General features: G+C 46.2%; 2 protein-coding genes and 1 long non-coding RNA gene across 12 annotated transcripts in view; 1 reads left to right on the top strand and 2 right to left on the bottom strand.

Annotated features, from left to right (window-relative positions):
- Positions 1 to 1,808, bottom strand: part of LOC120318983 — a 5,720-nt gene extending 3,912 nt beyond the window's left edge. The window contains exons 1-2 of the long non-coding RNA XR_005559633.1: positions 1,744 to 1,808; positions 592 to 737 (exon numbers count right to left, since the gene is read on the bottom strand). This is a non-coding gene — a long non-coding RNA (uncharacterized LOC120318983). The remainder of the gene's footprint in view (positions 1 to 591; positions 738 to 1,743) is intronic.
- ESPN (espin) overlaps positions 1 to 15,341 on the top strand; it is a 22,746-nt gene extending 7,405 nt beyond the window's left edge. The window contains exons 4-15 of one of the 7 annotated variants that reach the window (XM_039367201.1): positions 101 to 283; positions 627 to 758; positions 1,524 to 1,619; positions 2,809 to 3,016; positions 3,673 to 3,944; positions 5,263 to 5,418; positions 6,052 to 6,238; positions 7,311 to 7,456; positions 7,786 to 8,058; positions 13,395 to 13,474; positions 13,950 to 13,961; positions 14,670 to 15,341. In XM_039367201.1, the coding sequence (XP_039223135.1) occupies positions 101 to 283; positions 627 to 758; positions 1,524 to 1,619; positions 2,809 to 3,016; positions 3,673 to 3,944; positions 5,263 to 5,418; positions 6,052 to 6,238; positions 7,311 to 7,456; positions 7,786 to 8,058; positions 13,395 to 13,474; positions 13,950 to 13,961; positions 14,670 to 14,817 (1,893 nt within the window). In that variant the 3' untranslated portion in view covers positions 14,818 to 15,341. The other 6 variants (XM_039367205.1, XM_039367199.1, XM_039367200.1 and 3 more) reach the window with 6 other exon arrangements.
- TNFRSF25 (TNF receptor superfamily member 25) lies at positions 15,008 to 25,733 on the bottom strand. 4 transcript variants are annotated; one of them, XM_039367214.1, is made up of 11 exons: positions 24,036 to 25,733; positions 23,349 to 23,425; positions 20,029 to 20,108; positions 19,585 to 19,744; positions 18,940 to 19,023; positions 18,507 to 18,662; positions 18,058 to 18,166; positions 17,895 to 17,951; positions 17,744 to 17,787; positions 16,786 to 16,917; positions 15,008 to 16,675 (listed from the first exon to the last, which is right to left on the bottom strand). In XM_039367214.1, exons 3-11 carry the CDS (start codon positions 20,038 to 20,040, stop codon positions 16,323 to 16,325), a joined length of 1,107 nt encoding a protein of 368 aa, XP_039223148.1. In that variant the 5' UTR covers positions 20,041 to 20,108; positions 23,349 to 23,425; positions 24,036 to 25,733; the 3' UTR covers positions 15,008 to 16,322. The 4 variants fall into 4 exon arrangements, with proteins under 4 accessions (XP_039223148.1, XP_039223147.1, XP_039223150.1 ...); XM_039367213.1 differs by lacking the exon at positions 24,036 to 25,733 and having other exon boundaries at positions 23,349 to 23,571; XM_039367216.1 differs by lacking the exon at positions 24,036 to 25,733 and having other exon boundaries at positions 17,744 to 17,784; positions 23,349 to 23,571.
- Positions 25,734 to 25,755: the final 22 nt, after the last annotated feature.

The following is a 25,755-nucleotide window of genomic DNA, read 5'->3' as shown; positions in this document are numbered from 1 at the left end:
CTACGTAGAATTCACATACACATAGAGGTGGTCCTCGGCTCATTTAGTGACCGTTATAACGGCACTGATTATTGATTTTTTTTTCCTGCTCGGCGCTTAGATGAGCTTCACAGATGTCAACCTGTCGGAGCAAGATGAGGAGGGGGCCACGCCGATGCATTTCGCGGCCAGCCGGGGCCATGCCAAAGTCCTGAGTTGGCTGCTCTTACACGGAGGGGAGATTGCGGTGGACAAGTGGGGAAGCACCCCCCTGCACGACGCCGCAGAGAACGGGGAGCTGGAGGTGAGAGAATCGGCTGGGGAAAGGGTCACCTCTTGGTGCACTTTCCCTCCGAGGGAGAATTGGAGGCCGCTGCGGGGCTGGGAAGGGTTTGGTTTAGCTCAGGGGAGATGGCTCTGGCGAGTCGCTCTTTTTTCTACCTGGCCTCGGGTGTGGGAGAAATAGAGACGGGTCAGGAAGGATTCCCCAGAGGCCATCTAGTCCAGCCCACTGCCCAGCAGAGGGATCCAAATTGAAATTTAGGAGGCTAGAAGGATTGAATGGGATCATAGAGGTCATCTAGTCCAATCCCCAGTCGCCCCTGTGCTCACCCTTGTCTTCTTCTCCTCCCCTCCCCCACACACAGTGCTGTCAGATCCTCGTGGTGAACGGCGTCGACCTCAGCCAGCGTGACCAGGACGGCTATACGGCCGCAGATCTTGCTGATTACAACGGCCACTTGCAGTGCGCCAAGTACCTGCGGACAGTGGAAAACATGGTACAGATTCGTGGGGGGAGGAGGGTGGGGGGAGGGGAAAGGGGCTGGGAGGAACACAGGTCTGTCTATCTATCTATCTATCTATCTATCTATCTATCTATCTATCTATCTCTATCATTTATCTATATCTATCTATTATCTATCTCTATCATCTATCTATCTCTATCGATTGATCGATCAATCAATCTATATCTATCTATCTATCTATCTATCTATCTATCAGAGAGATAGACAAACGGATAGATAGATTGATGCTATTTATATTATTGTATTATTTTTTCTGTTTTCATTTTGGTTTGATTGCATTGCTTTTTAATCTTTTTGTTTTTTTTTATTTCTTTTTAACTATCTTCCATTTCTTTGTTGGCACCGATTGTTAACATTTCTGTTCTTTCATTTCTTCCCTTTCTTTTCTTTCCCCCTCTTTTTTGTTTTCCATTTGTGTTCTGTCCTGGCTCTTTGTTTTTTCTCCTCTTTTGTTTATTCCGTTCCCTGTTGTTTTTTTTTTTAAAAAAACTTCTTTCTTATCTCCATCATTTATTTACTTTCTCCTCTTATTACCCTATTTTTCCCCTTCTTTTTGCTATTCTTTTCCACTCCCTCCTTTTGCTCATGCCCATTTTATTTCAATTCTATTTTTTCATGTTTTGGTTATTTTTTTTTATTTTTTTATTCCCATTTATTTTCCGTTGCTGCTGTTATTATTTTTTCCTTTGCTTTCGTTTTGGCTTTTTCCTCCTCTCCTCTCGCCTTAAACAACTCCAGAAAAATAATTATCGCCACAATTTAAAAAAAACACCGGTCTTCCGCAGAAGCTGGGCGAAAGCCACCGATGCGCTGGTCACGTACAATGACCTCGTGGTACGTGCCACGTCCATCACCCCGTTGCTTCCTTCCGTGCAACCCCTAAACACAGGCAGTCCTTGACTTATGACTTTGTTTAGTGACTGTTCAGAGTTACAGCATCGTTCCTAAACTGTCTCACCTGTAGAACTGATGAAGCTCCTTGGATAAGATACGAAACGTCTTCCTTTTCTTCCTCATACTGTCCTTTTAAAAGAAAAAGAAAAGGAAAAAATACCCCACTTTTGAGATCATTTCTGCACGGGATTAATTTGGTTTTCTCTGGCCAATTCCCAGGGCGGCTGGCAATCCGAATCCTCCCATTTTTCACTTGTTTCCAGCATGTTTGTTCAGAATGGGGAGAAAAAAAAGTTGGCTTTTTCAAAAGCTCCCCAATGCCAGGGGGAATTCACCAGCTGCCGGTTACCCAGGGCACCGGGTGTAAATCCTGCCAGGGCGGCTGTGATGTCGCGCAGCCCCCAGGGAACAAAAGAAGCCTGTTATTTTATGCTGGATGCTGGTTTGAGCTTTGGCTGCGACGGAAGGAGAGAACCCCCCCTTTTTCCCCCCCAGCATCATGGGCAACGTAAGAGGGGTCCCTGGATAGGTGGGTGGGTGGGTAAGGGGGTGCACTTTTAAGGGGGAGCCATCTAAAGCTACAGCTGGGGGACTGAGGTGGCACTTTCATAGGCACCTGTCTCCCCTCTGTGCTTTAAACCCGGAAGTGAACCTGGCTTCCCTCCAGAAGTTGTGGGCGCTTCATCCCTGGAGGTCTTCAAGAAGAGACTGGACAGCCAATTGTCTGGAATGGTCTAGGGCTGGACTAGAAGACCTCTAAGGTCCCTTCCAACTCTCATTCTGATTGATTGATTCATGGATTGATTGATTGATTGAAATGGTCTAGGATCTGCTGCTTGAGCAGGGGGTTGGACTAGAAAACCTCCAGGGTCCCTTCCAGCTCTATTCTGATTGATTGATTGATTGATTGAAATGCTCTAGGTCTCCAGCCTGAGCAGGAAAAATTTATTGGAAAAGATTCTTTGAAGGAAAATCCTGATTTCTCCAACCGAAGGCAGGTCTGCCTATCCCAACAATTTTGGGGTGGAAAATCCAGATTGAGTTAAAAATCCTTTCCTTGGGGGTTCTGGGTTCGAGTGAAGCCACATCCTGCTTCCTGATGGGTCCCTGAACGCTTTGTTTCCCGTAGAGCGTGGAGCACCGGGTGCTGTCCCGAGACCCCTCAGCCGACACGGAACTCAAACAGCCGGATTCTGGCCTCTCCTCACCCCACACCACCGTCTCGGCCCCCCAGACCCACTTCGACATGGGGTCCCCGAGCAGCATCTTCTCCAACTACGATTCCTCGCACTCGAGTCAGTCCAGCACAGGAGAGAAGAGGAATTACACAGGGCCACGTAAGCAATCATCAGGGAGCCCCTTCATTTGCTCAGCCCTCAAGATCTGATGGCTGACACAACCGATGTCACTTGCAGAGCATACCGTGATGATTCACTGGGACATAAATCGATTTTGCAAAGTATCTTGGAAAATTACAAGCAGGAAGAGCTTTTTAGGACCAGTCTGCATTACTGACAGTCCATTCTCGGTACACATGAAGGTTCCCTGACCCCTGGTGCTCTCCTAGTGCAGGCTGGGAATGAGGGGTGTTGTAGTGCAGCTAGAGGCTCCTGTCTGGGAAAAAATTGGCCTGGTTTTATGAGTCATGGCCCAGCGACTCTTAAAGCAACATTCATTAAACCGAAAAGCAACGTGCCTCATTCTGTGAAGTCAGCCAAATAAGTTGCGCTTCTTCTCAAGCCCAGCTCTCAGAAACATGTGCAAAGTGCCTTTTAGAAATGAGATCTTAAAAAAACAAAATCCAAGTTTTTACAAAACCTGGTGGGGTTTCCCCAAAGAAGGAGATGGGGCTTTTGAGACTGGCCAGAGCAGCCCTTCGCCCTTCGAAACAACAGCCTGTCATCCAACCGGTAGGCTTCATTTGCAAGCTGCTCTACCAGTTGGATATCAATCAAATCTTTTTTTTTTTTTTTTTTTTACTTTTTCGCTTCAGGGATCCCCGAAACGGCACTCACCGATATGCAGACCTATATGGACATGCTAAATCCAGAGCTGGCCCCGGGTCCCGCAAAGACGGGGGGGCAAACCTCTCTACCCCCACCTCCAAATTTCCCGGCCCCTTCTCCCCCCTCCCACCCCAAGACTCTCCCCCCACCCCCTGGCTACCCGGCCCCAAACCCCCCCGAAAGGCCTCACACCGCCGAGATTTACGTACAAGCGAAAAATAACCTTCGGCACGTGGACAGTGAAACCCTCAAAGAACAGGTAAGAAATTTACGGGGAGGCTGGGAGGGGCTTAGATGCTCCAGGGGCATTCTGGGACTTGAGGTTCCCCCCTGTTTTTTTTCAAGTGGCCATGTTTGAGAAAGATTGCTCCAAAATGATTTGCATGTCGTTGGGGGTTGTCCAACCGAGTTGCATGAAAGTGAACAGACTGGACAGCCATTTGTCTGGAATGATATATATAGGATCTCCTGCTTGAGCAGAGGGTTGGACTAGATGACCGCCGAGGTACCTTCCAACTCTGTGATTCTGTCAAACTAGGAAAATTCCTCTGTTTGTTTGTTTTTTAAAAGAAATCAGCCCTGCGTCTCTCTGTCTGTCCAGCCCTGTTGGCAACTTTGCCAAGCTTCATACTTTACGCCGGGCTTAAAGAAGCCGCTGCGGACTTTGCCTTTCGATTTTCTCACGCAAGGCTGTCTCCGTGCCTGGCGCCGGAGTTGTGAAGCTGGACTTTGCTTGGGCGTGTAAGCCAGACTCGTCCAGGCTCTGGACCTAGATTTCTTATGGGCAAATAGGGGAGGGGTGTGTGTGTGTCCAAAATTCCCCTCTTGCAAACAAATCCTTTGGGATTTTTCCCACGGTTTGATGAAGACAAACAGGCAGACAGAGAGACAGGCGCACGCGAGGCATCCCGGGGGGCTGCCATCAGTCCTTCCGTCCCGGTGATGTCACAATGGGGGGGGGGAAATGGAGGGTGTTGCTAATGGACTCGAAGGTCCCAGTAACCGGAGACGCCAGCTCACCTATCTCAGGTGTGCAATAGACAGGAGTCAGATGTCTTGCGGCTTTCAAGGCAGCTGAAAAAGCAACCAGCCGGGCACGTAGCTCAGTTGCCCAGGTAGGAGAACCTGCAACAGCAGAATTATTATTATTATTATTATTAAGAAGAAAAATAGGAGGGAGATGGGAATGAGGGGGGAGGGAGGAAGGGGTAAGGAAGGAAGGAGAAAAAGAAAGAAAGAAAGAAAGAAAGAAAGAAAGAGAAAGAGAAAGAAAGAAAAAGAAAAAGAAAGAAAGAAAAAGAAAGAGAAAGAAAGAAAGAAAGAAAGAAAGAAAGAAAGAAAGAAAGAACTGTCAAATGCCTAAATTGCAGTCACATGACTGCAGTTGAGGAAGGGGGCAGCCATCAGAATTTTGAATCCACGTTGTAAGTTCCCTCCAGGTAGGTCATAATTCGTTCCATGGCAGTCAGTAAAATGGGTCCAAAAGAAAATGTCGTTTCATGCAAATCTTGGCAACCGGCCATGGTTGGGTTCCCTCTCGGCATCCAGGATCCAATTTAACACCCTGATCCTTCCAGCTCACCTGCCAGCAGCAGCTGCAACGGACCGACTCCAGCAGGCGATCCAGAAGATTCAGCAAGCAGCCGAGCACGGGGGATTACTACAAGCGTCTGGAGAGCGGAGGAGGCACAGAGCAAAGCAGGAGAACATCCAGGATGGCCCACAGCGAGGAGGTGAGAATGCAGGGATCCGTTTTGAGCGCTGCATGGAAAGATGGGGCTAAGGGTGGGCAGACAGGAGGAAGAGACACAGACTAGACCAGAGTCAGATAAGAGGCAGAGGAGCGCCCAGGAGGAAAAGGGGGGTGGGAAGCATCTCAGGAGGGACCCTCCCTAGTTTGCTGGGGTGTAAAGAGGAGGGGGCAGAAATACTGTAATGGCCTGTAGGAATGGCCTTGGGAGACAGGAGGAAGAGACACAGAGAAGACCACGGTCTGATAAGAGGCAGCTGAACCACCCAGGAGTAAAAGGGGGGTGGGAAGCATCCCAGCAGGGACCCTCCCTAGTTTCCTGGGCTGTAAAGAGGGGAGGGGAGAGAGAGGGACTTTTCAGACTTCTTTCAGTCCAACCTCACCATAAAATTAGAATTAGTACTTCCGAGCCTGCTTCTGCTCAGGACTACCTTGCAAGGCTGATAGCGGGATATAATTTAAAACAAAACAAAAAGCAGACGGCTTGAAATCCCAGCTTTGGGAAAGGGCCGGGCTTTTGCCCAGGACTGAGATGGGACTTAGAGTTGCAGGCACTTGGGGTGGGGGGGTGTCTTTTTTTGATCTTTTCTATTCATTGCCCCCTTACCCTCCCAAGGCTTCGCTTCTCTCCAGCGAGAAAGTGCAAAACGGAAGCGGGGCGGAGAAGACCCCAAGCGGAGGGGCCCCTCCCCCACCTCCCCCACTGCCTGAGGGGGGCTGCTCCCCGCCTCCCCCTCCTCCCCTGCCTGCGGAGTACACCCCCCCCTCAACCGGCCAGCGAATGTCCTCCTCTTCCACTGGAAGTAAGTCTTTTCCCCTTCGGACCCTCACTCCAAATTTGCCTTCCCGTCACGCTGTCTTAGAGGCGGTCCTGGGTGCAAATTCGGCCATGAAAAATACAGGTAGTCTTTCGACTCACAGCTATTGGGAAAAAAAAGTGACTATGGCAGCAGCACCTCTGGGTCAAATTCTGCCCAGTGCCCAGCCTCTTTCTGCAGGTCAGGTAGACTGCTCCTAAGAATGAGGCTCGATTTTGTGTGCTGATTTTGGGCCGGCCATAGGTTTGGTTTTTCTGTCATTTTGTTTTTTCGGGGCGGCTGGTTTCCAGGAACGGAGAGATGAGAAAATGTCTGTGGTTTTTTTAGACTAGTTGAGTCATCTTTCTGGGTTTTTTTTTCTCTTTCTCTCTTTCTCTGTCTCTCTCCTTTTTTTTTGGCCAAACTGTCTTGATATGCAAAAATCAGAGAGATTGATGATGAAGGAAATTATAAGTTTCATTTTCAAAAAAACCCCAGCCTGTTGGCCAAACCAGAAAAATTACATTTATTTGAGATCCCTGGTCAAAACGTCACATGAAAAATTGTTTTTCTTTCTTTTTCTTTCTTTCTTTTTTTCAAATTTCTTCTTTTTCTTTCTTTCTTTCTTTCTTTCTTTCTTTCTTCTTTCTTTCAAAATCACTCAGCTGGCTTTCATGTCTAAGGCAGAACTAGAACTCGCCGTCTCCTGGTGTGTAAGGAAAGTGCTATTTTGCAGAATGGAAATTGCCTTGAAGTTTGCATTCCCTGCGGCTGATTTTTCCACATTCACTGCCCATCCTGAATCAGCCCCATGCAGACCACGGTTTCTGATTTGCATGTATGCAGATCCCAGGTTTAAAATTTGCCTTGTTCCGCAGCCGGACCGCTCAGACCTTCCTTACTTTTACATTCCGGGTTATTGTTTTAGGAAAACACGTCTTTGGGGCTGCTGAAAAAGCAGATTTTGAAAATGTTGTCAAGGGGACATAGAGACAGTCCTCAAATTATAACCGTTTGTTTAGTAACTGTTTGACGTTACGACGGTCTTGAAGAGAGTGACTGTTTTTTCCACCCACAGGCACCAAATCTTTTAACATGATGTCCCCAACGGGCGATAATTTGGAGCTGCTGGCTGAAATCAAGGCTGGGAAGAGTCTGAAGCCCACCCCCCAAAGCAAGGGGTTCACCACCGTCTTCTCTGGCTGTGGCCAAGCTGGAGGCAGCGTAAGTCAGGCCCGGGAAACGGGTCCCTCTCCATCCAGTCTATTTTTATTTTTCTTCCTTGAGTCTGGAGTGCAAGTAGTCCTCGCCTTACGATGGATTATTTAGTGACCGTTCAAAGTTACACCAGCGCTAAAAAAAGAGACTTATGACTGCAGTTGAGGAAGGGGGCAACCATCAGAATTTCGAATCCATAAGTTCCCCCTCGGTGGGTCCATCCTAATTTCAGTCACTAAGCAAGTCATTGTAAGTCAAGGACTTGTCAAGATAAAAACTAAAAAGCTCCGTCTTTTGGAGACATCTCCCACCCTCATCTCTTTTGTTTTCAAAAGGTGGACTTCCCTACGACTTCCTCATCCCCTGCGGGGACGCCAACACCCCCGTCTACTCCCGAGGAAGCCTCCGGATCCAGAGCTTCCGGCTCACCCAAGCCGGAGATCAATGGTTCCATGACACTCTTCGGGACCTCAACCGGCCACACGGACCTGGAGGGTCTGATCCCCACGCATGACGAGCAGGGGAGACCCATCCCAGAGTGGAAACGACAGGTGATGTTGCGCAAGCTGCAGATGAAGGTTCAGGAAGAAGAAGAGCAGAGACGCAAGGTAAATGCCCGGACACGGGGCGGTCGGTCAGCATGGTGTGGTGGTATGCCGTGAGCTCGCATCTGATTCATTCTGTGTGGTGTGAGGGGAACCTCAGTCTGGACCCCCAAGAAAAACATAAACCTTGATCTCATCTTAAAAGGCAAGCAGATTGTCCAGCAGGAGCACATGGAGTCAAGATCCTCTAGTGCACAGTTGTCTCTGGTTCTGTGGAGTCCTTGGTGCTCTCTGAGCTTGGTGGTTTTCTTGCAGATGTTTTGTGACCTAACTAGTGCTAGAAGGGAGTCGGGGGTGTGGAGAGAAGGAGAAGGAGAAAGACTGTGGGGTCCTTGGTGTTTTCTGAGCTTGGTGGTTTTACTGCAGATGTTTCATGACCCAACTAGGTAACATCATCAGTGCTAGAAGAGAGTGTGGCCTTCCAGCATGCCCTCTGCATGGCTGTGTGAATTGACCTGGTGTGTGACCAACTCTGAAACTCATTTAACCTGCATTATGGGCCGAGTGAGGGAGCAGCTCTCTGCACAACGCTTGTTGTGGCGAAAATGTCCGCCACGGAACCCCAACGATTCAAAAAACTTTCCTACCAGATTACCGATTTGACCTGTGCATCTAAAACAATAAAAAGCTCCTTTTGACACCTTTGCTGCCGGATACTGCAGGAATTAAATGCCTTACATGACCGCTTCATGGTGTAACGTGTGAATGCTTCTCGCGGCACCTGCCATTAGGCCATTAATGACGTGGTGTCCTTGCACAATTCTCTTGCACGCCTCTCGCATGGGCAGAAAAGTATCGGTCTTTCTCTCCCAATACAGCCTTCCCGTTTTCCACCCACCTTCTCCTGGCAGGCTTGTCTTATTACACGGAGGTTTTAGCCAACCCCTCCGTTCTCATTACACCACGAAGTGACATATAAGGTGAAGGGTGTGCAGAACGCGGATGACGATGTAGTGGCCCGTCCTGAGGGACCTCCTTGCCCTCTGGGTTGTGTTTTCTTTTTGTCTTGCATAGCTACGATCTGGGAATTGCTACCCCCAGGAAGGCTGGCGGTACTCCCATGCCCACAATGCCATTTTGGGACCTTTCGGGGAACTGATGACCGAAGATGACATCCTTTGTATCGAGAAGCAGATCCAGAACCTTCAAGTCGTGCACAAGGTGCAAAAAGTCGAGACCGAACTGGAACAGCTGGAACAGGAACTGCAGCAGCTGTTGCCCGTCTCGGCTGCCTTGGCGAAGGAACACTTCACCGTCAACCCCAAGTGCATGCACGGCCAGGCGGAGGACCTCCCTGGTTGGTGCAACAAGATCTCCATTCTCCTGAAAAGCATGTCCATCCTACTGGCCACGCTGGGTGGCAAAGCCACCAGTCTGGCTGAAATGGTAACCTCCGAAGCATTGGCGCAGAAGGGCAAGGAGGGCCAGGTGCTCCCTTCAGCAGCACCCGTGTTCAAAGATGGCCCAAGCCACGTAGCCCGTTCTCAGTCCTTCAGCTGCACCAGGGAGGAGGTGGAGAAGGAGATCATGCAGTGGGGGGTGTCGGTGAAGAATCTGAAGGCCAACTATGAGGTCCACCTGCAGGCGCAGCTGATCAGCGAAGCGACCAACCGGGTGTATAGAAGGAAGCGTTCCCTGCCAGTGGGAACAACCCAGTTCACTCTTGGCCGCGAGCCCATTTTGGAAGAAGACTACATCGTGGACCTTCAGCCGTTCACTCTCCTAGAAGACGAGGAGGCCTCTGTCGATGGTCTGGAACCCCCTATTCAGCTGTCGCATGCACCTCTCCTGTATGAGAAGGGACCCAGCCCGTTCTCCACAGGGGACTCTTTCGCAGACACCATGTTCAGCCCAGACCACATGACGAGGAGCCTCCCGGTGCAGACGGAGCTGAGTTGCATCCAAGACTACATCGACCTGAGAAAGGAGCGGATTGTCTACCTTTTCCTGGAGCACTGGAAGAGGTGGACCTTCACCGATTCAGGCAGGCAGGTTCAGCCAAGGAGAAGGGTGGAAATGTCAGGTCCCAACTTGGAGGAAGACCACCAAGTATACAACAGGCCTGTGTTGACGGTCACAGGGCCAAAACCCAGCGAGGACCACCAGCTCTTGTACTTCATGAAGCAGCGTCAAGTGGTGGGCAAACTGCTCACCCACTGGAGAAGCATCATCAGCCAGGTTCCCACCAGACAAATACGCCGCCTGAGCCATATTAACATTTTCTACTGGCCCGAACATTTTTTGCCACACGTCGATGGCTCACCGGTGGACTACAATAGCCTCACCTTGGACCTCTTCATGCTGGGTTACTTCCAGCTGCTGGAGATGGACATGAGCCACGAGGAGCGCAAGTTTCGCCATCTGCTCTGCTACGAGATGTTTGACCATCTGGGCAGCCACAGCTGGGACCTCATCCGCCACTTTCACCAAGTGGTGATGGAGGAAGTGGAGACCGGGAAGCGGGATTGGCTGGATGGCTTTGAGGACCTCAAGCAGAGGTTCTTCAGAGATAATCTGGTGGTGGACCATGGGACCACACCCAGTGTGGATGGCCCGGCCGAAACTCTACATTCTCCCCCTATTCTCTCCCACCAGGAATCCTCTCAGTCTTTGATCAGTAGCAGCCAAGAGCCCATATCCGTTGAAGACGAGCTAGCTGTTGTCCCAGCTCTAAAGAGTCGGAAGAACTCGATCCAGCTCGTTTCAGAACTCGGAGAATTTAGCAACGATGACATTTGCCGCTATATAGACCGCAGCTTCTCATTTTGGAAAGAGAAGGAGGCTGAGATGTTTGACATCTGAGGGTCCAGCTTCCTGGGTGGTTGGAGAAGATCTTTGCAGAAGATAGCTTCTCAAACACGGATCTGTTCAATATAGAACCGATCTTTCACCAATCCAGAAGGTGACATTGATTACACTCTCAAGTAACATGGATAAGATGGTGAGGTGCTCCTAGCTGGGACTCTTGATGGACCAAATGAATGGATCACAGTTGAGTTCCTTCAAGAGCTGCTGCCCCTGATTCTGAGGTCAACAAGGAACACTGCTACAGTTCCGAGGTTCAGACAGAGTTACAGCTCTGTCTGAACACCCTATTCACCTTTGTGATGTGCTCCTTGCTTACAAAGTGTCCACGACAGCTACACATCCAGGTGGAACTCGTGGGGGACCTCTGTGCAAGTGGGGAAAAAAACTAATCCACTTTGCTACCCAACTTTTGAGTAGAAGAAAAAACAAATAGAAGTTGTACTGTACAAGGACACATAGTCATTTATAGGGTGTATGATTTGGGGAATCAAGAAAGTTTGATGCACATAAAGGCACAGCCAGATGGGAAGGGGGTTTAGGAGCAGACCAAATCCCATATCTGCCTTATTTTTTTTTAAAAAAAATCCATTTATGCCAGATGTGCAACACACTCAGTCCACAACAAAGGAGTGCCCATCATAGCTTAGCATGTTGTGCAGATTCAAGACATTGTAATTAATTTATACTCCTTACAGTGTATATAGACAAATGTCCACAGGGTAGGAAAGTAAAACCTTGTGCATTGTGACACCAAATGACATCGGTGCCTCATCCGTGTTGTTTGCATGACGAAGTGCTACATGCAATGTCATTCAGTTGTCAACGTAGTATCTACCAAGTGATTTTGCATCGAATAGAGCGGACTTAAGAGTTGATGGTCTGCAAATATAATTAATTTCAGAAATACTGATTATATTTCCCAGAATTAATTCATCAGTTCTCCCCCCTACCCCCCAGAGAAGGGTGATAGGATTCTAAAACAATTTACTTTGGGACAATTTGAATGCAAAAAGACAAATTAACAACTTTTTGTCCTTGAGTGTGATTAGTTGGTGTGATCTATCCTGGCAGAGATGTGATGGTTTCTTTTTTGTGTGTTGTGATGCTAATTATTTTGTTCTTGTTCTCATCACTTACTGCTAAACGTAGGGGCAACCACCTCAATTAGATTGGAGAGCTTGCTTCATTTTGATCGAAAGTTGCTTGTTTCCCCCACCCCCCAGGTTTGTCAGAAGAAATAAAATCTGTTGTGTATAAAGAATTGGGCATCTTTTGTCATTGCAGAGAGAGAGAGACATACAGAGAACTAAAATGAGTCAGGATGTTCTCATTTCTACTCTCTGGGTTTGTTTAGACTTTAAAAAACTTTATCCTAGCCTCCGTTCAACAATTGAAGAGCCAGACACTGTATAAAAAAAGAATCCAAATAACTAAATGACAGTGACTTTCAAAAAAGGCTGAAACAATACCAGCGAATTTTAGTGGCACCGTTTCCCAACATTTTAAAGATCTTTTTATTTAAGGATAGAAAGTGAATGAATTAAAAAAAAACATACCTTATGGCATGTGTCTAACCTTGAACCTCGGTGAAATTGTTAGCTTTATGTCCAGTGGGAATTTTAATTTAATTTACGATTGAATTGGATCGTTGCCCAACAAAAACAAGCTACCCAACATTTGAAGTTTTGTTTTGTTTTTTTAACTGAAAGAAGTCCAACTTGCTTTAAAACAGTGTTTTACAACGTTGGCGATTTTAAGAAGTCTGGATATTTATCCAGCTATGGATAAATACGACTTTAGGACCTTCTGTGTGGCTTCTTTTAACAGAAGCACACAAAAAAACATGGTTATATGTTTTGATGTATTGCTGAAAATGTTTGACCAGAGACTTGCAGGAAATTAGCTCTTGAATTTCTCTGGTGCAATAGTTTGGTATTTGCTAATTCAGCACGATTTTATACAGCATTACTACCACAAATATGGAGAATTTTCCATCCTACTGTAATGGCGTTCAATATTTCCTTTTGACATTTCCGCCGCCGCCCTTTGATCTAAAGTAAATTGCAGGTTTACAATCAGGAAGCGTAGCACAAAAGGAAAAATGGATGAGGAGGGAAGAGGAAAGGGCAGCCAGTTCTAGACGCCAGATCCTCATGCTTCAATAAACAGACCTTGTTGGTGCTGAACAATGGAGTAGTTCAGGGAGAGAAAGAGCTGTGTGCGGATAACGTGCTTCCGTTAAGTAATCTTACAGTAAGATAGAGCTTCTAGTCCTGGGTTTGCTTCCTATCTGGACTACCTCACAAGGCTGACCTCGGTCTGCAAGTACGTGTCTCCAAGGGACGGTCCCATCTGAGATGCTTCCCAGGCCCCTTTTCCTTCTGTGGGCTTGGCTGCCTCTTATCTGATTATTGTCTAGTCTGTGTCTCTTCCTCCTGTCTCCCAAGGCCATTTCCATCCTCCCTCTTTCCTCAACACCTTCCTACTTGGCAGGTGTTGATTCTTCTTCCTTTCTTCGCCTTTTCTTACAGGAAAGGGAAGAAGAGGCCCGCCTGGCTGGCATGCCAGCTTGGAGAAGGGACATATTCCGGAAAAAGATGGAAGAGGAAAGGTAAGGATCAACAGAAGGGAAGATTTATTGCTCAGGGTGGAACTGGGGGCTGCCTGGTGTTCTCTGAGCTTGGTGGTTTTCTGGCAGACGTTTCATGACCCAGCTAGGTTACATCATCAGTGCTTGAAGGGGTTTATATATGTTTATAGAGTGGAGAAGAAAGAGAATGGGAGGAGGAGGAGGTGGTGGTGGTCCTTGGTGCTCTCTGAGCTTGGTGGATTTCTTGCAGACATTTCATGACCCAATTAAGTAACATCATCAGTATTTGGTGTTCCTTCCTAAACTGGTGATAGAAAAACGAGAGGTCTGTGATTGTGGATCCCACATTTTGCGATAGCATCAAACCTATCAGTGTGCCCTGCAGGGTGTGAAACTGCAACACACTTCTACTTCTTAAGGCTAACTTGTCAGTTGTGGTTTCTTTTCTTTCTTTCTTTTTCTTTCCTTTCGCTTTCTTTCTTTCTTTCTTTCGCAGGTTGCAAAAACGGTGAGTCTTGATGGCGCAGTTAAATTATTTTCATTTGTACCCTGGCTTTCTCTGCACACGCTGTCTGAGTCCCTGGACCCATCAGGCACAGCAATGGGCTGGATCCACCTGAAGGGATGATCAAGGGTTGCAAAAAGTCTCTGATTTGGAGAATGTGGCTGACCGTCACAGGAGGGGAAGAAGATATATGAGGCCAGAGTCACCTTGGAGATGAGTGCCATAAAAATTTAATTACGTATTATATTTATAGATATATTTATATAGAAAGAGATAGTCCTTGAATTACAACCAAATCAGAAAAATTCTGCTGAACTTTGCCCCATTTTACCCCCTTTCTTCCACCGTTGCTAAATGAATCATTACAGTTTTAGTTACACGGTTGTTAAGTGAAACCGGCTTCCCCACTGACTTTGTCAGATGGTCACAAAAGAGGACCCGGGACCGTCGTAAATATGAGCCAGTTGCCCAGCGTCTGAATTTTGATCACGTGACTGCGGGAATGCTGCGACGGTCATAAGGGTGAAAAACAATCCCAAGTCCCTTTTTTTCCAGTGCTGTTGTATCTCTGAATGATCACGAAACCAGCTGTTGTAAGTCAAGGACTGTCTGCCTATAAATACGTAATTCTAAATAAAAATAAAACCACGGGGTTGGGGGCCCGCTGGGCGTGTGGCCAGCCTTTCCAGCCTCTCCTTTCTTTTCCGACAGACGAGAGGAAGAAAAACTGCGGCGGATCGAGGAGGAGAAGGAGAAGGAACAAGCGGAAAAACTCAAGACTCTCGGCTTCGACGAGAACAAACTGACGCCGTGGCAAAGGCAGCTGATCCTCAAAAAAGGAGACGTGGCGAAGTATTAACGGTTCTCCCCGCTTTTGAGGACACCTGTTTTGAACCCAGAGCCTGGGGGGTGCGGGAGAAGCAGAGATTCGTGGCTTCTGTTTTGCAGTCTCCAGATCTTTTGCGCTTGCTACCCAGATCTGCCCAGGATCTCTCCGTCTCGAGCACTCGTTTTGTTAAATGTCCATTCGTTCCACTCCAAGTCCTTTCGGGATCTGTCCCTCTCGTTTGCTCATTTTGTTAAAGGTCCATTCGTTCAGCCCAAACCCAGATCCTGGGCAAATAAAACCATTTTGCAACTCCTGACAAGAAATGCTTTGCAAACGGATTGGGCACAGCAAGATTGCACCCCCAAAACAGGGCAACCCTAAAGGAAAGAACTTTGCTAGTGGGGAAAACAATGATTTGTGCCCCCCAACTAGGCAAGGAAAGTGGGGCGCTCTTACTGAAGCACGTTAGTGTCACAGTAAGAAAAACTGCTTTCCAGAATATCGTTGCCTTGTTCCCCATGAAGAACAGATTAAAAGTTTATTTAAAAGTGACATACAATGTCTACTACCTGTTGCGGTGTCTGAACCCTTCAGAGCGAGCGAATCTCATAACCTCGTAACCTGTGAGGTAGGCATGCTTGCTTTTTGAATGTGAGCCACTGGGGTTGTGGTGGGGAGATCAGTGACTACAGATTCACATTAGAATGTTTTCAAATTGAGGACTTCTTGCATTCTGGCGTTCCAAACAGAAATACCGTAATAAAATTCAAGTAATACCTCGAGTTGGGTAGCGTTATATCGGACCGATCTGTCCAAAAAGCAATGTTGATCCTACTGTTAGACAAAACAGGATTATTGGCTTTGTCGAAAAGGTAGCGAGTTGTCCGGTGTTAGGCAAAATGATTTTGATGGCTCTGCCAAGATACGTCACGAGTCGCCCGCTGTGTGCTCATGCTTTGCCTCCACAAAATCCATGGGGTATCTTTTGCACAGAAGACGAACTAGCAAGTTACCAACGAGGTTGACGGTTATGTACAAGATGAATGGGCTGTGAACGAGGCGGAGAGCTCAAGCAACTGGGTACTGTCCATTGGAGTTCAGACCTGAGCATTTCCAGGCTGGAATCATACGTCAGCAACAATGTAACACTATGCTTGTGGGTCTAGGACACCTCACTACGGCCAACTCACCGTAGGAGAAATTCTACGCACTCAATGCGATAAATGTTATCCGCCACTGTTTCTGCAATGTAATTTCCATTTTGCCTAGTTCCACAAAAATAATGTTGAAGAAACAGTGGCGGGTAACATTTATTGTGTTGAGTTACTCTGCGTAGAATTGTCCGCGGTGAGTTCTGTGCCAAATGGACCTCAGCAAGCTATTCCACGGCGAGTTAGCCATGGCATGAAGACTGTAGCGCGTTGGCTACACCGAGATGGTTGTGGTCGTGCGAGTCTTCCCATTCTGCCACTCGTACACCGACTCAACCAAGACGTTACCTGCCCGTACAAGGACAGTCCCCATCACCGTCAGCTTTATGGGTTGCCCCACAAATGCTCCCTCTGCAGCTTCTCCCTCAGTTCCTGGGCACAGCCGCCCAACTGCATGGCCTCCAGGGTGTCCAAAATAGCCTCCAATGAGGGCCCCCGCTGCTGACACCAGCGTTTTAACATCTCGTACTGCTGCTCGCGGAACTGAGAGTGCTCCAGTTCCACCAGCTCAATTTCACTGTCCTGCAGGCCCAAGCCCCTCACAAACTCCTTCCACCGGCGGACGGGCACGGCGTTGATCACGGTGTACAGCTTCCGGCCTTGTTGCAGCGAGCGGGAAGGTGGAGGGGCTTTGTCCACCAGCATGACTGTCTCAGGAAGGGAGGCAACCGGAGAGCCTGGAAAACAGCGAGGAATCAATACCACCGGCTTACGGAACGGGGCACCCCACTTTAACATCTCCTACCTGTACCTAATAAACAACAGCATGACAATAATTTTTTGTTACCAAAATAGGGGCTGCTAATGTAGATATTCGGAGCAGGGACAGGCTTTTCCTGATGAGAAGTCATTTTTCTTTTCTTAAAATAGAGAATCAGGGCCCCCACCAGAAGGAAAATGCACCCACAGGCACCTACAGCTGAGACAAAAAAAAAAAAAAAAAAAAAAGGAAAATCAAGCAAAAATCAAAACCCCTTTGTCACATTTTCCAGGAGCTGTATGCTGAATTTGCTTTCCTGCGTAAAGGGAGAAAAGTTAAATATCAGTTTGATTATGCAAACTTCATGGATTTTGTCTTACAAGCCCTTAGAGCAAGCCTCACTTCCTCTATAAAATTAAAATAAAACCAAAATGCAGTGCAATGCAGTACAGTGCAATTAAAATCTAAAATAAAATTTAAAATAAAATTGAGACTAAAAATCCAAAGTAAGATCCGAAATAAAATAAAAAACTAAAGTGAAATAAAACAAAATCTAACCTAAAATAGAATCTAAAATGAAAATAAGTATCTAAAATAGAGCAAAAGTCTAAAATAAAAATCCAAAGTAAAATAAAATCAAGTAAAAATCTGAAATAAAATAAATGTCTAAAATTAGATGAAATAAAAATCTAAACTGAAATAAAATATCTAAAATAAAATATGTAAAATAAAGTAAAAATCTAAAATGAAATAAAATAAAAATCTGAACTAAAATAAAACAAAATCTAAATCTAAACTAAAACTAAAATCTAAACTAAACTAAAAACCTAAACTAAAATATAGTAAAAATCTAAATTAACATTTGGGAGTGTTTTTCGGCTTCGCAGTCTTACCTTCTTCTCTGGGATCTCCCAGTGGTGTCCCATCCCAACCCTATCTGTTTAGCCACCCCCAAGGCCGTAATCTCAGCTCGCTTCCCATCTCCATCCACCGTTTCTTGGCAATTCGGCATGCCATAAATAGGAAAACAAAATAATCACTGTACCGATTTTACATGCCACGTTGCACTGCTCATCTTTGGCAATCCTGCTAGGAGAGAAAATGTACATTTAGAAAATGCCCTGTAGCTTTTCAACAGGATAAAGGGGAGGGGGCTGAGGGCAGATTGGGGGAGATTGTGGGGTCTGTCCATTTACCTGGGAGTCGAGCCGATCCTACCAGGAGCCATCGTGGAGGCAAACACTGCTTTTTCTCTAAATAAAATAAATAACTATTAATAAACAAATAGATTGTTCATCAATAAATAAATACATTATTCTGAGCTTGGCGCGCCTCACTTTCTCCCCCGCCCTACCGCACCCCAAATTGGCCAAGGCAGCGGTTTCCGTTGCACACGGCACGCAGGTCTTTTTATCCTCGCAGAAGCCAGGAAGGCAGAATTTGCACTCGGCGTCCTCGTCTTGGCGGCCTTAAAGAGAAAAGGTTCTGCTTAGGAAAGCATTCAGCCTGATTTCTAGTCTTTTTCCAAGCCGCCCTCCACCCCAGGAATAATCGCTGAGCTTTCCAGGCTCCCGCCGAGCACCGTTCTGTGCTCAGGTAGGCTGCTCTTGTCCAGAGAGGCTCAGGGAAAAAGAGAGAGAGAGGGAGAGAGAGAGAGCAACAGGAGAAGAAAGTTCCAGAACTGAATTTCCCAGCAGACCATAGCCAACATCATCAAAATGCCTGATTTTACAGGTTGTCCTCGACTTACACCCGAAGCAGCGCATTAGAATTTTTTAAAAAAATTAACACCGTCCGGATTGACTTACAGGCCTGCGCCGTCTTCTTGTGCAGAGATGCGCAGTTTGTACATTTCCTGCAGTTTAAGATGTGGTGAACACCCTCGTCATTGAAATAGCCCGCCGCGCAACTACACACCGTGTCCTGGTTGTCTCGGCATTCCTGCGCCACAATTGTATTGTCGTCTGCAAGACAAAGCGTTTCCGATGGGCAAAACATTTACCCCTCCTAATAACCGCAGAGAGTGGGCGGCATTGTTTTGGGGGGGAAGGGAGGGGGGCTTTGGAGCAAGTTTCCCAGAATCCCCCTCCGCCTTGTATTGGGTTGGGTTCACGCACGCAGGCCTGTGCAACATTTTGATGCGCCTCGGATGGGTGCAAAAGTCCGAGTGTCAAATCGGCTGTTCTCTCCCTCCTGCCAATCATCTCTCCCCACCCCCCCAGCTCTTATCTCTGTTCTCACCTGTGCAACGTTTGCACTTTGAACACTTGTCCATGCGGCGGTGCGTGCCTTTCGGACAGGTGTCTGACGACCTCAAGGAGAGCCCTGCAAGGATGAAAGGTAACAAGAAGCGAGCATGAAATAGGCTCTTTTTTTTTTTTTGAACAATTGCAGTATGAGTAATGGGTACATTAAAAAGCCTGACATTTGCCCTGTCCATCCCCTTCCTTGCTTGCTTGCTTGCTTGCTTGCTTGCTTCCTTCCTTCCTTCCTTCCTTCTTTCCTTCCTTCCTTCCTTCCTTCCATCCATCCCTTCTTTCCTCTTTCTTTCATTCTTACAAATAACTCAAGTTAGTGAACCTATCTGATGTACCTTTCTTTTCCTATTTTCTCCATAACAACAACCCTGCAGGGGAAGAGAGGAACTGGCCCAAATTCACCCAGCCAGCTGTCATGCCTGAGGCGGAACTAGAATTCACCGGCTCCTGGTGATTGCCCCAAAGTCACCCAGCCAGCTTTCATAGATAAGGAAGGACTGGAACTCAGAGTCTCCCACACATACCTGACAGTCATTTTCATGGACTCTTGTTCAAACAGAACTGAGAGATCATCTAGTCCAACCCTGTTTTTTTTTTTTTAATGAGAACAAAAAATCCCATGACTTACCAGGGTTGCTCTGATTTTCTGGTCCGACCGATCTCGGGCTTTTTTTCCTCTTGAAAGCCGTTCCTTCCACTTCTCGGAATATCTTCCTGGCTTCCTTATCCTTCATTCCACCCAGGACTTGCGATCCAGCAGAGAAGATCAACAAAGTCACCAGAAAGATCTAAAAGGAAAGCAGAGGAGATGAGGAAGGTTGGATTAGATGACCTTTAGGGTTCCTTCAAACCCTCGGATTCCAGGAGATGGGAAAAGTACAGAGACAGACTGTAATTTCTGGCCAAAAAGGAGCCGATTTGAGGCTGTCTAGACCAACTTGCTAAACCTAAGATGAGAGGACTTCAACTCCAGAGTTCCCCTCTCAGCTGACTGGGGAATTCTGGGAAACTCCCCAGAATTCACACAACTTGGAGTTGCCACTGGAAGTTTTTAAGAAGAGACTGGACTTGCCTCCTTATCCATGGGTCTCCCCAAAATTGTGCACCTTCACGCTGCTTCTTCCTTCCCAAATGTCTTTTACTAAGACGCTCCTGGAGAAGAAAAACCAAAATGAAACAAACAAGGACCCTGACACACTCGACTTATAATGGTTCATTTAGCGACCGTCCTAAGTCACAACGGTACTGACAAAAGTGACTGAGGACGATTTTTTTCACGTTTACGACTGTCGCAGCATCCCCGCGGTCAGGTGGACAAAATTCAGAGGTTTGGAAACTGACTTGTACTTAGGACAGTTGCCGTGTCCCGGGGTCACGTGATCCCCTTGTGCAACCTTCTGACACGCTGCTAACTTAACAACTGCAGTGATTCACTTAATAACCGTGGCAAGCAAGGTCCTTGGAAGGCGCTGACTCCACTTCTGAGAATCTTCACCAGATCTGTTTGTATATTTTAATTTTTAAGGATTTCTGCTGAAGTGGCAAAACTATTCTGACTTTCTTTCATCTGCTTAGTTCGGTGAAGGCAGGGAAATTCCTTGAAATTACAAAACAAAATTATCTATCTATCTATCTATCTATCTATCTATCTATCTATCTATCTATCTATCTATCTATCTATCTATCTATCTATCTATCTAATTCAATGGCTTGTATAAAATTCTGAGGCTGGAAACTATTATTTTTTTTTTAAATTCTCAGAATCCACCCCTCATCTCTAATTCCAGAGGGAAATTCTGAATTTTCTGCCCAAACTGCCACCTGTTATTTTTTTCGTCATAACCGCTAACCCTGAAAAATAAGGGCAATTTTCTTTTCTTTATCATTTCAATAAATACCACGGAGATGAAGATAAATAGATGTTGCTGTCCTGAGCGGTTGTGGGAACTCAACTTTTCCTGGCACTGGCTTCAGCGTCGGAAATTCTCCATCATGGTTTATTGCTATCATGGCTCGATTCCACCACTGGATCAAGCTAACCATAGTTAAGAAGCCAAAGCACACCGTTACGATTCAAACCTAGGTTTATTTTTAGACCATCATTGATTTTATTCTTTTAGTCATTGATTAAATTTGCCTGCAGGCTCTCTCGCCACGAAACAAATTGCCCTGTTCAATGTTTCCTTTTGGTTTTATACTGGTTTAACTTTTGCCCTTGGTTCATATCCGCTTTTCTTCTAGCCACACTTTAACACCTGTCGGAATGAACTTTGTCTGTATTTTTAAAGACGTGGTAAGATGAAAACCAAACACACAATACAAAACGACAAGCTCTCTCCAGGAAAATTTGGAGTGGCTTCTTAGTAAAGTTGAAACTTTACATTGGAGTCGCTCAGAAAGAGGCTATTAACAGTGAATATCTAGATTGGCTGTTTTTGTTTTTCCTCTTCCCTCCCCGTCAGCTTTCCTTTAGTGCCAGGCCTTTGGGAGTACCAACCTGATTTTCTAGAATTATACGGAGAAGTCAGAGAAGGATGCAGTTTTTAAAGACACAAAGGGGGCCTCCTGTGTGACAATGCTGCCCCCACCCCTCATTTTTTTTCCCATTTCTGCCCCACCCATCGTTTTGAGCAACACGTGCTGGAGATACTCAACACTACATGGGTATCAAAGCTCACATCCTATTTCCAAAATAGATTATCTCATAGCATGGGCCCTCCCCTAGGCGATCCTTATCGGTGTACAGTCAGCTCCAGATTAAATCTACTTCCTTTCCCGAAACATGATCTCCTCCCCCGTTTAACACTTTCCTGCTCAGAAAGGGAGGGGGGCAGTTCGCACATGCCTCTGGTGCAGTCTTGTTTTTTGCACTAATGGCCTTAAAACGTAGGACAGTCCAGGCCTATCTCACTCTGCAAAGCAAACTTTTTAAGGGTATTCAAGTGCAAAAAACAGCCAAAAAACAGCCAACCCACGAGGACTAGCATCTTGGCCAGGATTGAAATGTGGTAGGGGGTGACGTCTCCCCGTAAGTAATCCTCGACTTACGATGGTCAATGAAGCTCAAGCATTCTGTTGCTAAGCCAGAGAGCTGTTAAGGGAGCTTTGCCCCGTTTTATGACCCGTCTTGCCACAGCTGTTAAGTGAAACATTGCAGTTGTTAAGTTAGTGACACGGTTGTTAAATAAAGCCAGTTTCCCCATTGACTTTGCTGGTCAGGTCACAAAATGGATCACGTGACCCTGGAGCACTTCAACAGTCGTTAAGTACAAGCCAGTTGCCAAGTATCCCAATTTTGATCACGTGACCCCCAGGGAGGCTGTGATGGTCGTGTGAAAAACAAGTCCTCAGTCATTTTTTTCAGCGATGTCGTCACTTCAAATGGTCACTAAATGAATTGTCGCAATTTGAGGACTACCTGTAGAGATTCTGGATTCTAATTTTAAAAAGATGCTTTTCTAACAATTTTCAACTAGTGGCCAAATATTCTTTAACCTGCTTAATATTAAATATCAATTTCAGCACTGACTTGCAGTGGAATTTGATAATCTGTGCTTTAATTTCATTCATTCTTTTAGTCCCCAGGAAAGTTCCTTTTGAACGACTGGCAGACGCTAAAACTGCCCTAAACTCTGAAATAAAAAAAATTATTCTATCTCATTTTGGACGCAAAGTTTGTCCAGTGAATTAACAGGATTATATTTTAGTTTTCCTCAGTTTCAATTTAAGCCTTGACACAACCCTCTAAAAGAAATTTAAGACTTTTAGTGAATTAAGACTTTTAAAGATTTTTAAAACATTTTTTATTTTAAGGATTAAAAACTCAAGAGTTGGGTTTTTTTTTTTTAACACTTCTATTTCAATCTGAAAGTTGGTTTGAGAATCTTTTTAGGAGATTTGTGAGAGATTTCCAAAGACTGCTAAAGTTTTTTAAAAAAAAAGTTTTTAAAAGATTTTTTAAAGGTTGTTTTTAAAGTTTAAGGCTTTTTCAAGATTTGTAAAACGTTTTTCAAGACTTTAAAAGTTTTTCAGGACTTTTTAAAAGCTTTCCAAAACATTTAGAAACTTAAAAAGTTTTAGAAACATTAAGTTTTAAAAAGACATAAAAAGTCATAAAGACTTTTTAAAAGTTCTGAAAGATCTTTTTAAAAGTTCTAAAATGTTTTTTTTTAAAATTAAAGAGATTTTTTTTTTAAAGAGGTTCGTTTGGAAGTTCTTTTTTGAAGGAGAAGAGAGACAACATCTCCCAATTAAATTCAGTCAGCTTCAGAAGGGGAAAGGAGCCCAACCTGTCACGGAGAGCCCCGTTCTCAATCTCCTGTTAGAACGAGGCAGAAAACCAGAAGCCCCTTGTAAGAATCAAAGCAAGAAGTCAAAGAAAATCCCACTAACCTTTCTGAATGAAGCTCAGCCGAGTCTCAGCTTAACGAACCGTGTCTAGTTGAGAATTAACCCGGCAGTTTTTCTCTCTGCAAAAATGAAGTTTTGCAAAATCGGATGCCCGTTTGTTAATAAGCGCTGGTACTTACCGCAGCAGCTGATGCACGAAGACACCCGCCGCGCATCGCTTTCATTAAAGAGACCACAACCCATTCAACCCCCCCAAAGGCTCAGGAAACCACCCCCCCACCCCCAAACTGTGTCACCCAGATGTATTCAAGAGAAGGAAAGTGAACAAAAAACCCGCACGGCAACTTTTTAAGTCCCCGCGGCAGGAAGGAAACGCAATTTCTTTTAAAAAAGAAAAAAAATAATAATTATAAAGTGCAGCTCTCTTTTTTTCAAGTCGGTCGATCCAATGGGAAACTTTGAAAAAAGTTGGGGAAAGAGAGCGGGTGAGAAAAAAAATTACAAAAAAAATTAAGGGGTGGTTGAGGTTTCATTTCTTTTTCATTTTTTGAACTTCTGATTTGGGCAGAAATATTCAGCCGCTTTTAAGGGTTTAGAGGAAGATGGTAAACGTTAGAGGAAGATAAAACATGCCAAAGTTTTTTTGGGGGGGGGGGGGCTTGCGAATGTGATTCGGCAAACTTTACTTAAGAGCAACCTTTTTTTTCTCAAAAAAAGAAAAAAAAATACCTTTTATGCAAATGGATCCAAACGCTCAGTTTGCAAGCGGAGCGAAAGACAAATTGGAAATTATGAGCGAAGGAGGCCGTGACTGACGCACAGAGTTTGGGGGGGTTTCCCCCTCCTTCGTAGAAAAAGAAGGGGGGCGGCACGGCGATAAACCCAGATAACTGTGGTTAAAGGGGCATCGGATGTCATCAGATGGTTTTTAAGCATCTGATAAAGGCTGTCCTCAAGTTACGATCACAACTGGAGAAGAATTTCCATGCTTCTGAGTTGTAAGTCATACCCAAACTCAGTTGATTGTGGCTTGTATCCCTATCCTGGTTTGTCGAGCAAGCCGCCGTGGGCTGGATTTCCCACCCTAACTCAGCAAGCAATGATGGTTTGCTGTCATGCCCAAACCCAGCCACAAAGCCCCATTCCCTCCCCCCCCACAATTACATCCCAGGAGAGGGAAAAAATCGTAAGATTTAATCGGCCTTTAATGGGGGACCAATTGCGCCAAGCAACCACATTTGCAAAATAAAAAGGGGGGTGCAGAATCAGGACCCCCCCTCCACTGCGCCTCTGGGGGAGGCAGCCACAAAAGCCACAGCACGTCCTGGTAGAAAAGGAACTGAACTAGTTACTCCCCCTTCTCCTGCCCCATTGAAAAATGGGGCCGGTGGGGCTGCGAGAATACAAGCTTAATAAATAGGCAGTGTTAAAAGCCAATGCAAAACACAACAGATGCAGAATTAAAAAGAGGGGGTGTGCTAGGAAAAAATGCACCACGTTGCGTGGCCGATATATTTGGGGGTGGGCTTTGCTCCACCGTCCGAGCGGGGCCCCAATTTAGTTTTTCGTCCATGGAAGGCGTCAGCCCTGGAATCAAACAAGGATAATTGTCACCCCCAACAAAAAGGGGGCAGAGAGGCATTGACGTCCCCCCAACCGTCCACAACGTCATAAGTTTTTTCACGACTCAGCAGGCTGCTGCTCCATTTTTCCTTCTTCCGACATTCCCAGCTCTCAAAACCACAAACTTCACCCTTTGTGCAACTGTCTGCTTTCCTGTTCCTCGAACACTTGTGTTATCCTTCTTCACTCGTTTCCCTTTTCCGACTTTCCAGTTCTTTCTCCCTCCTTCCAAAAACAGCCAACCTCGGCTTGAACCCGTGCTCTTTGTCTCAGGAGGCTGGGGTTGGACTAGATGACCTCTATGTTGTTCCGTACAACGCTTTTCTCGCTGTTGTGTGCACCTCCTCGGCAGGGAAAAAACACCCCAAGGGGGAGTCTTTATTTTCCTCCTTCTGGATGGGAAGACCCCGTACCACAATGGGAGCGAAACGAGGGTGGGGGTAGGTCGTACCCATTGCCCAGGCAGCGTACTCAAGGCTGGAACGTGCCCCATCCTTCTTGGGGCTCGGAGCGAGCGTTGGGCATGGAGCGATCTCGAACGAGCGAAAGTTAGAGTCCTCTGGTTAAGTGGATTTGGGGAGGGGTGACAATGGCCGGTGGGGCCCCCATTCCTGATATGGGGAGATTTGGGGTAACAAGGGAGCCATGCGTAGAGGAGGAAGAGCTGAGTGAGAAAAACAACGGACAAAACACTTGAATTCTCCTCCTCCATCCTTTGTGTCCAGCAAGGAGGGTGAACAAGGAGGAATGAACAGTGCAAAACTTGGGGATCAAAATCGAAGTTCCTGGGAAGCTGTTGCTGGGGGCTCCTACCCTCCCACCCACC

Source organism: Crotalus tigris, unplaced genomic scaffold (assembly GCF_016545835.1).
Source record: "Crotalus tigris isolate CLP2741 ecotype Arizona unplaced genomic scaffold, ASM1654583v1 scf7180000020588.15403103151:6194809, whole genome shotgun sequence".
In the NCBI taxonomy this organism is placed as follows: domain Eukaryota; kingdom Metazoa; phylum Chordata; class Lepidosauria; order Squamata; family Viperidae; genus Crotalus; species Crotalus tigris.
This window is presented reverse-complemented; position numbering and strand designations above follow the sequence as displayed.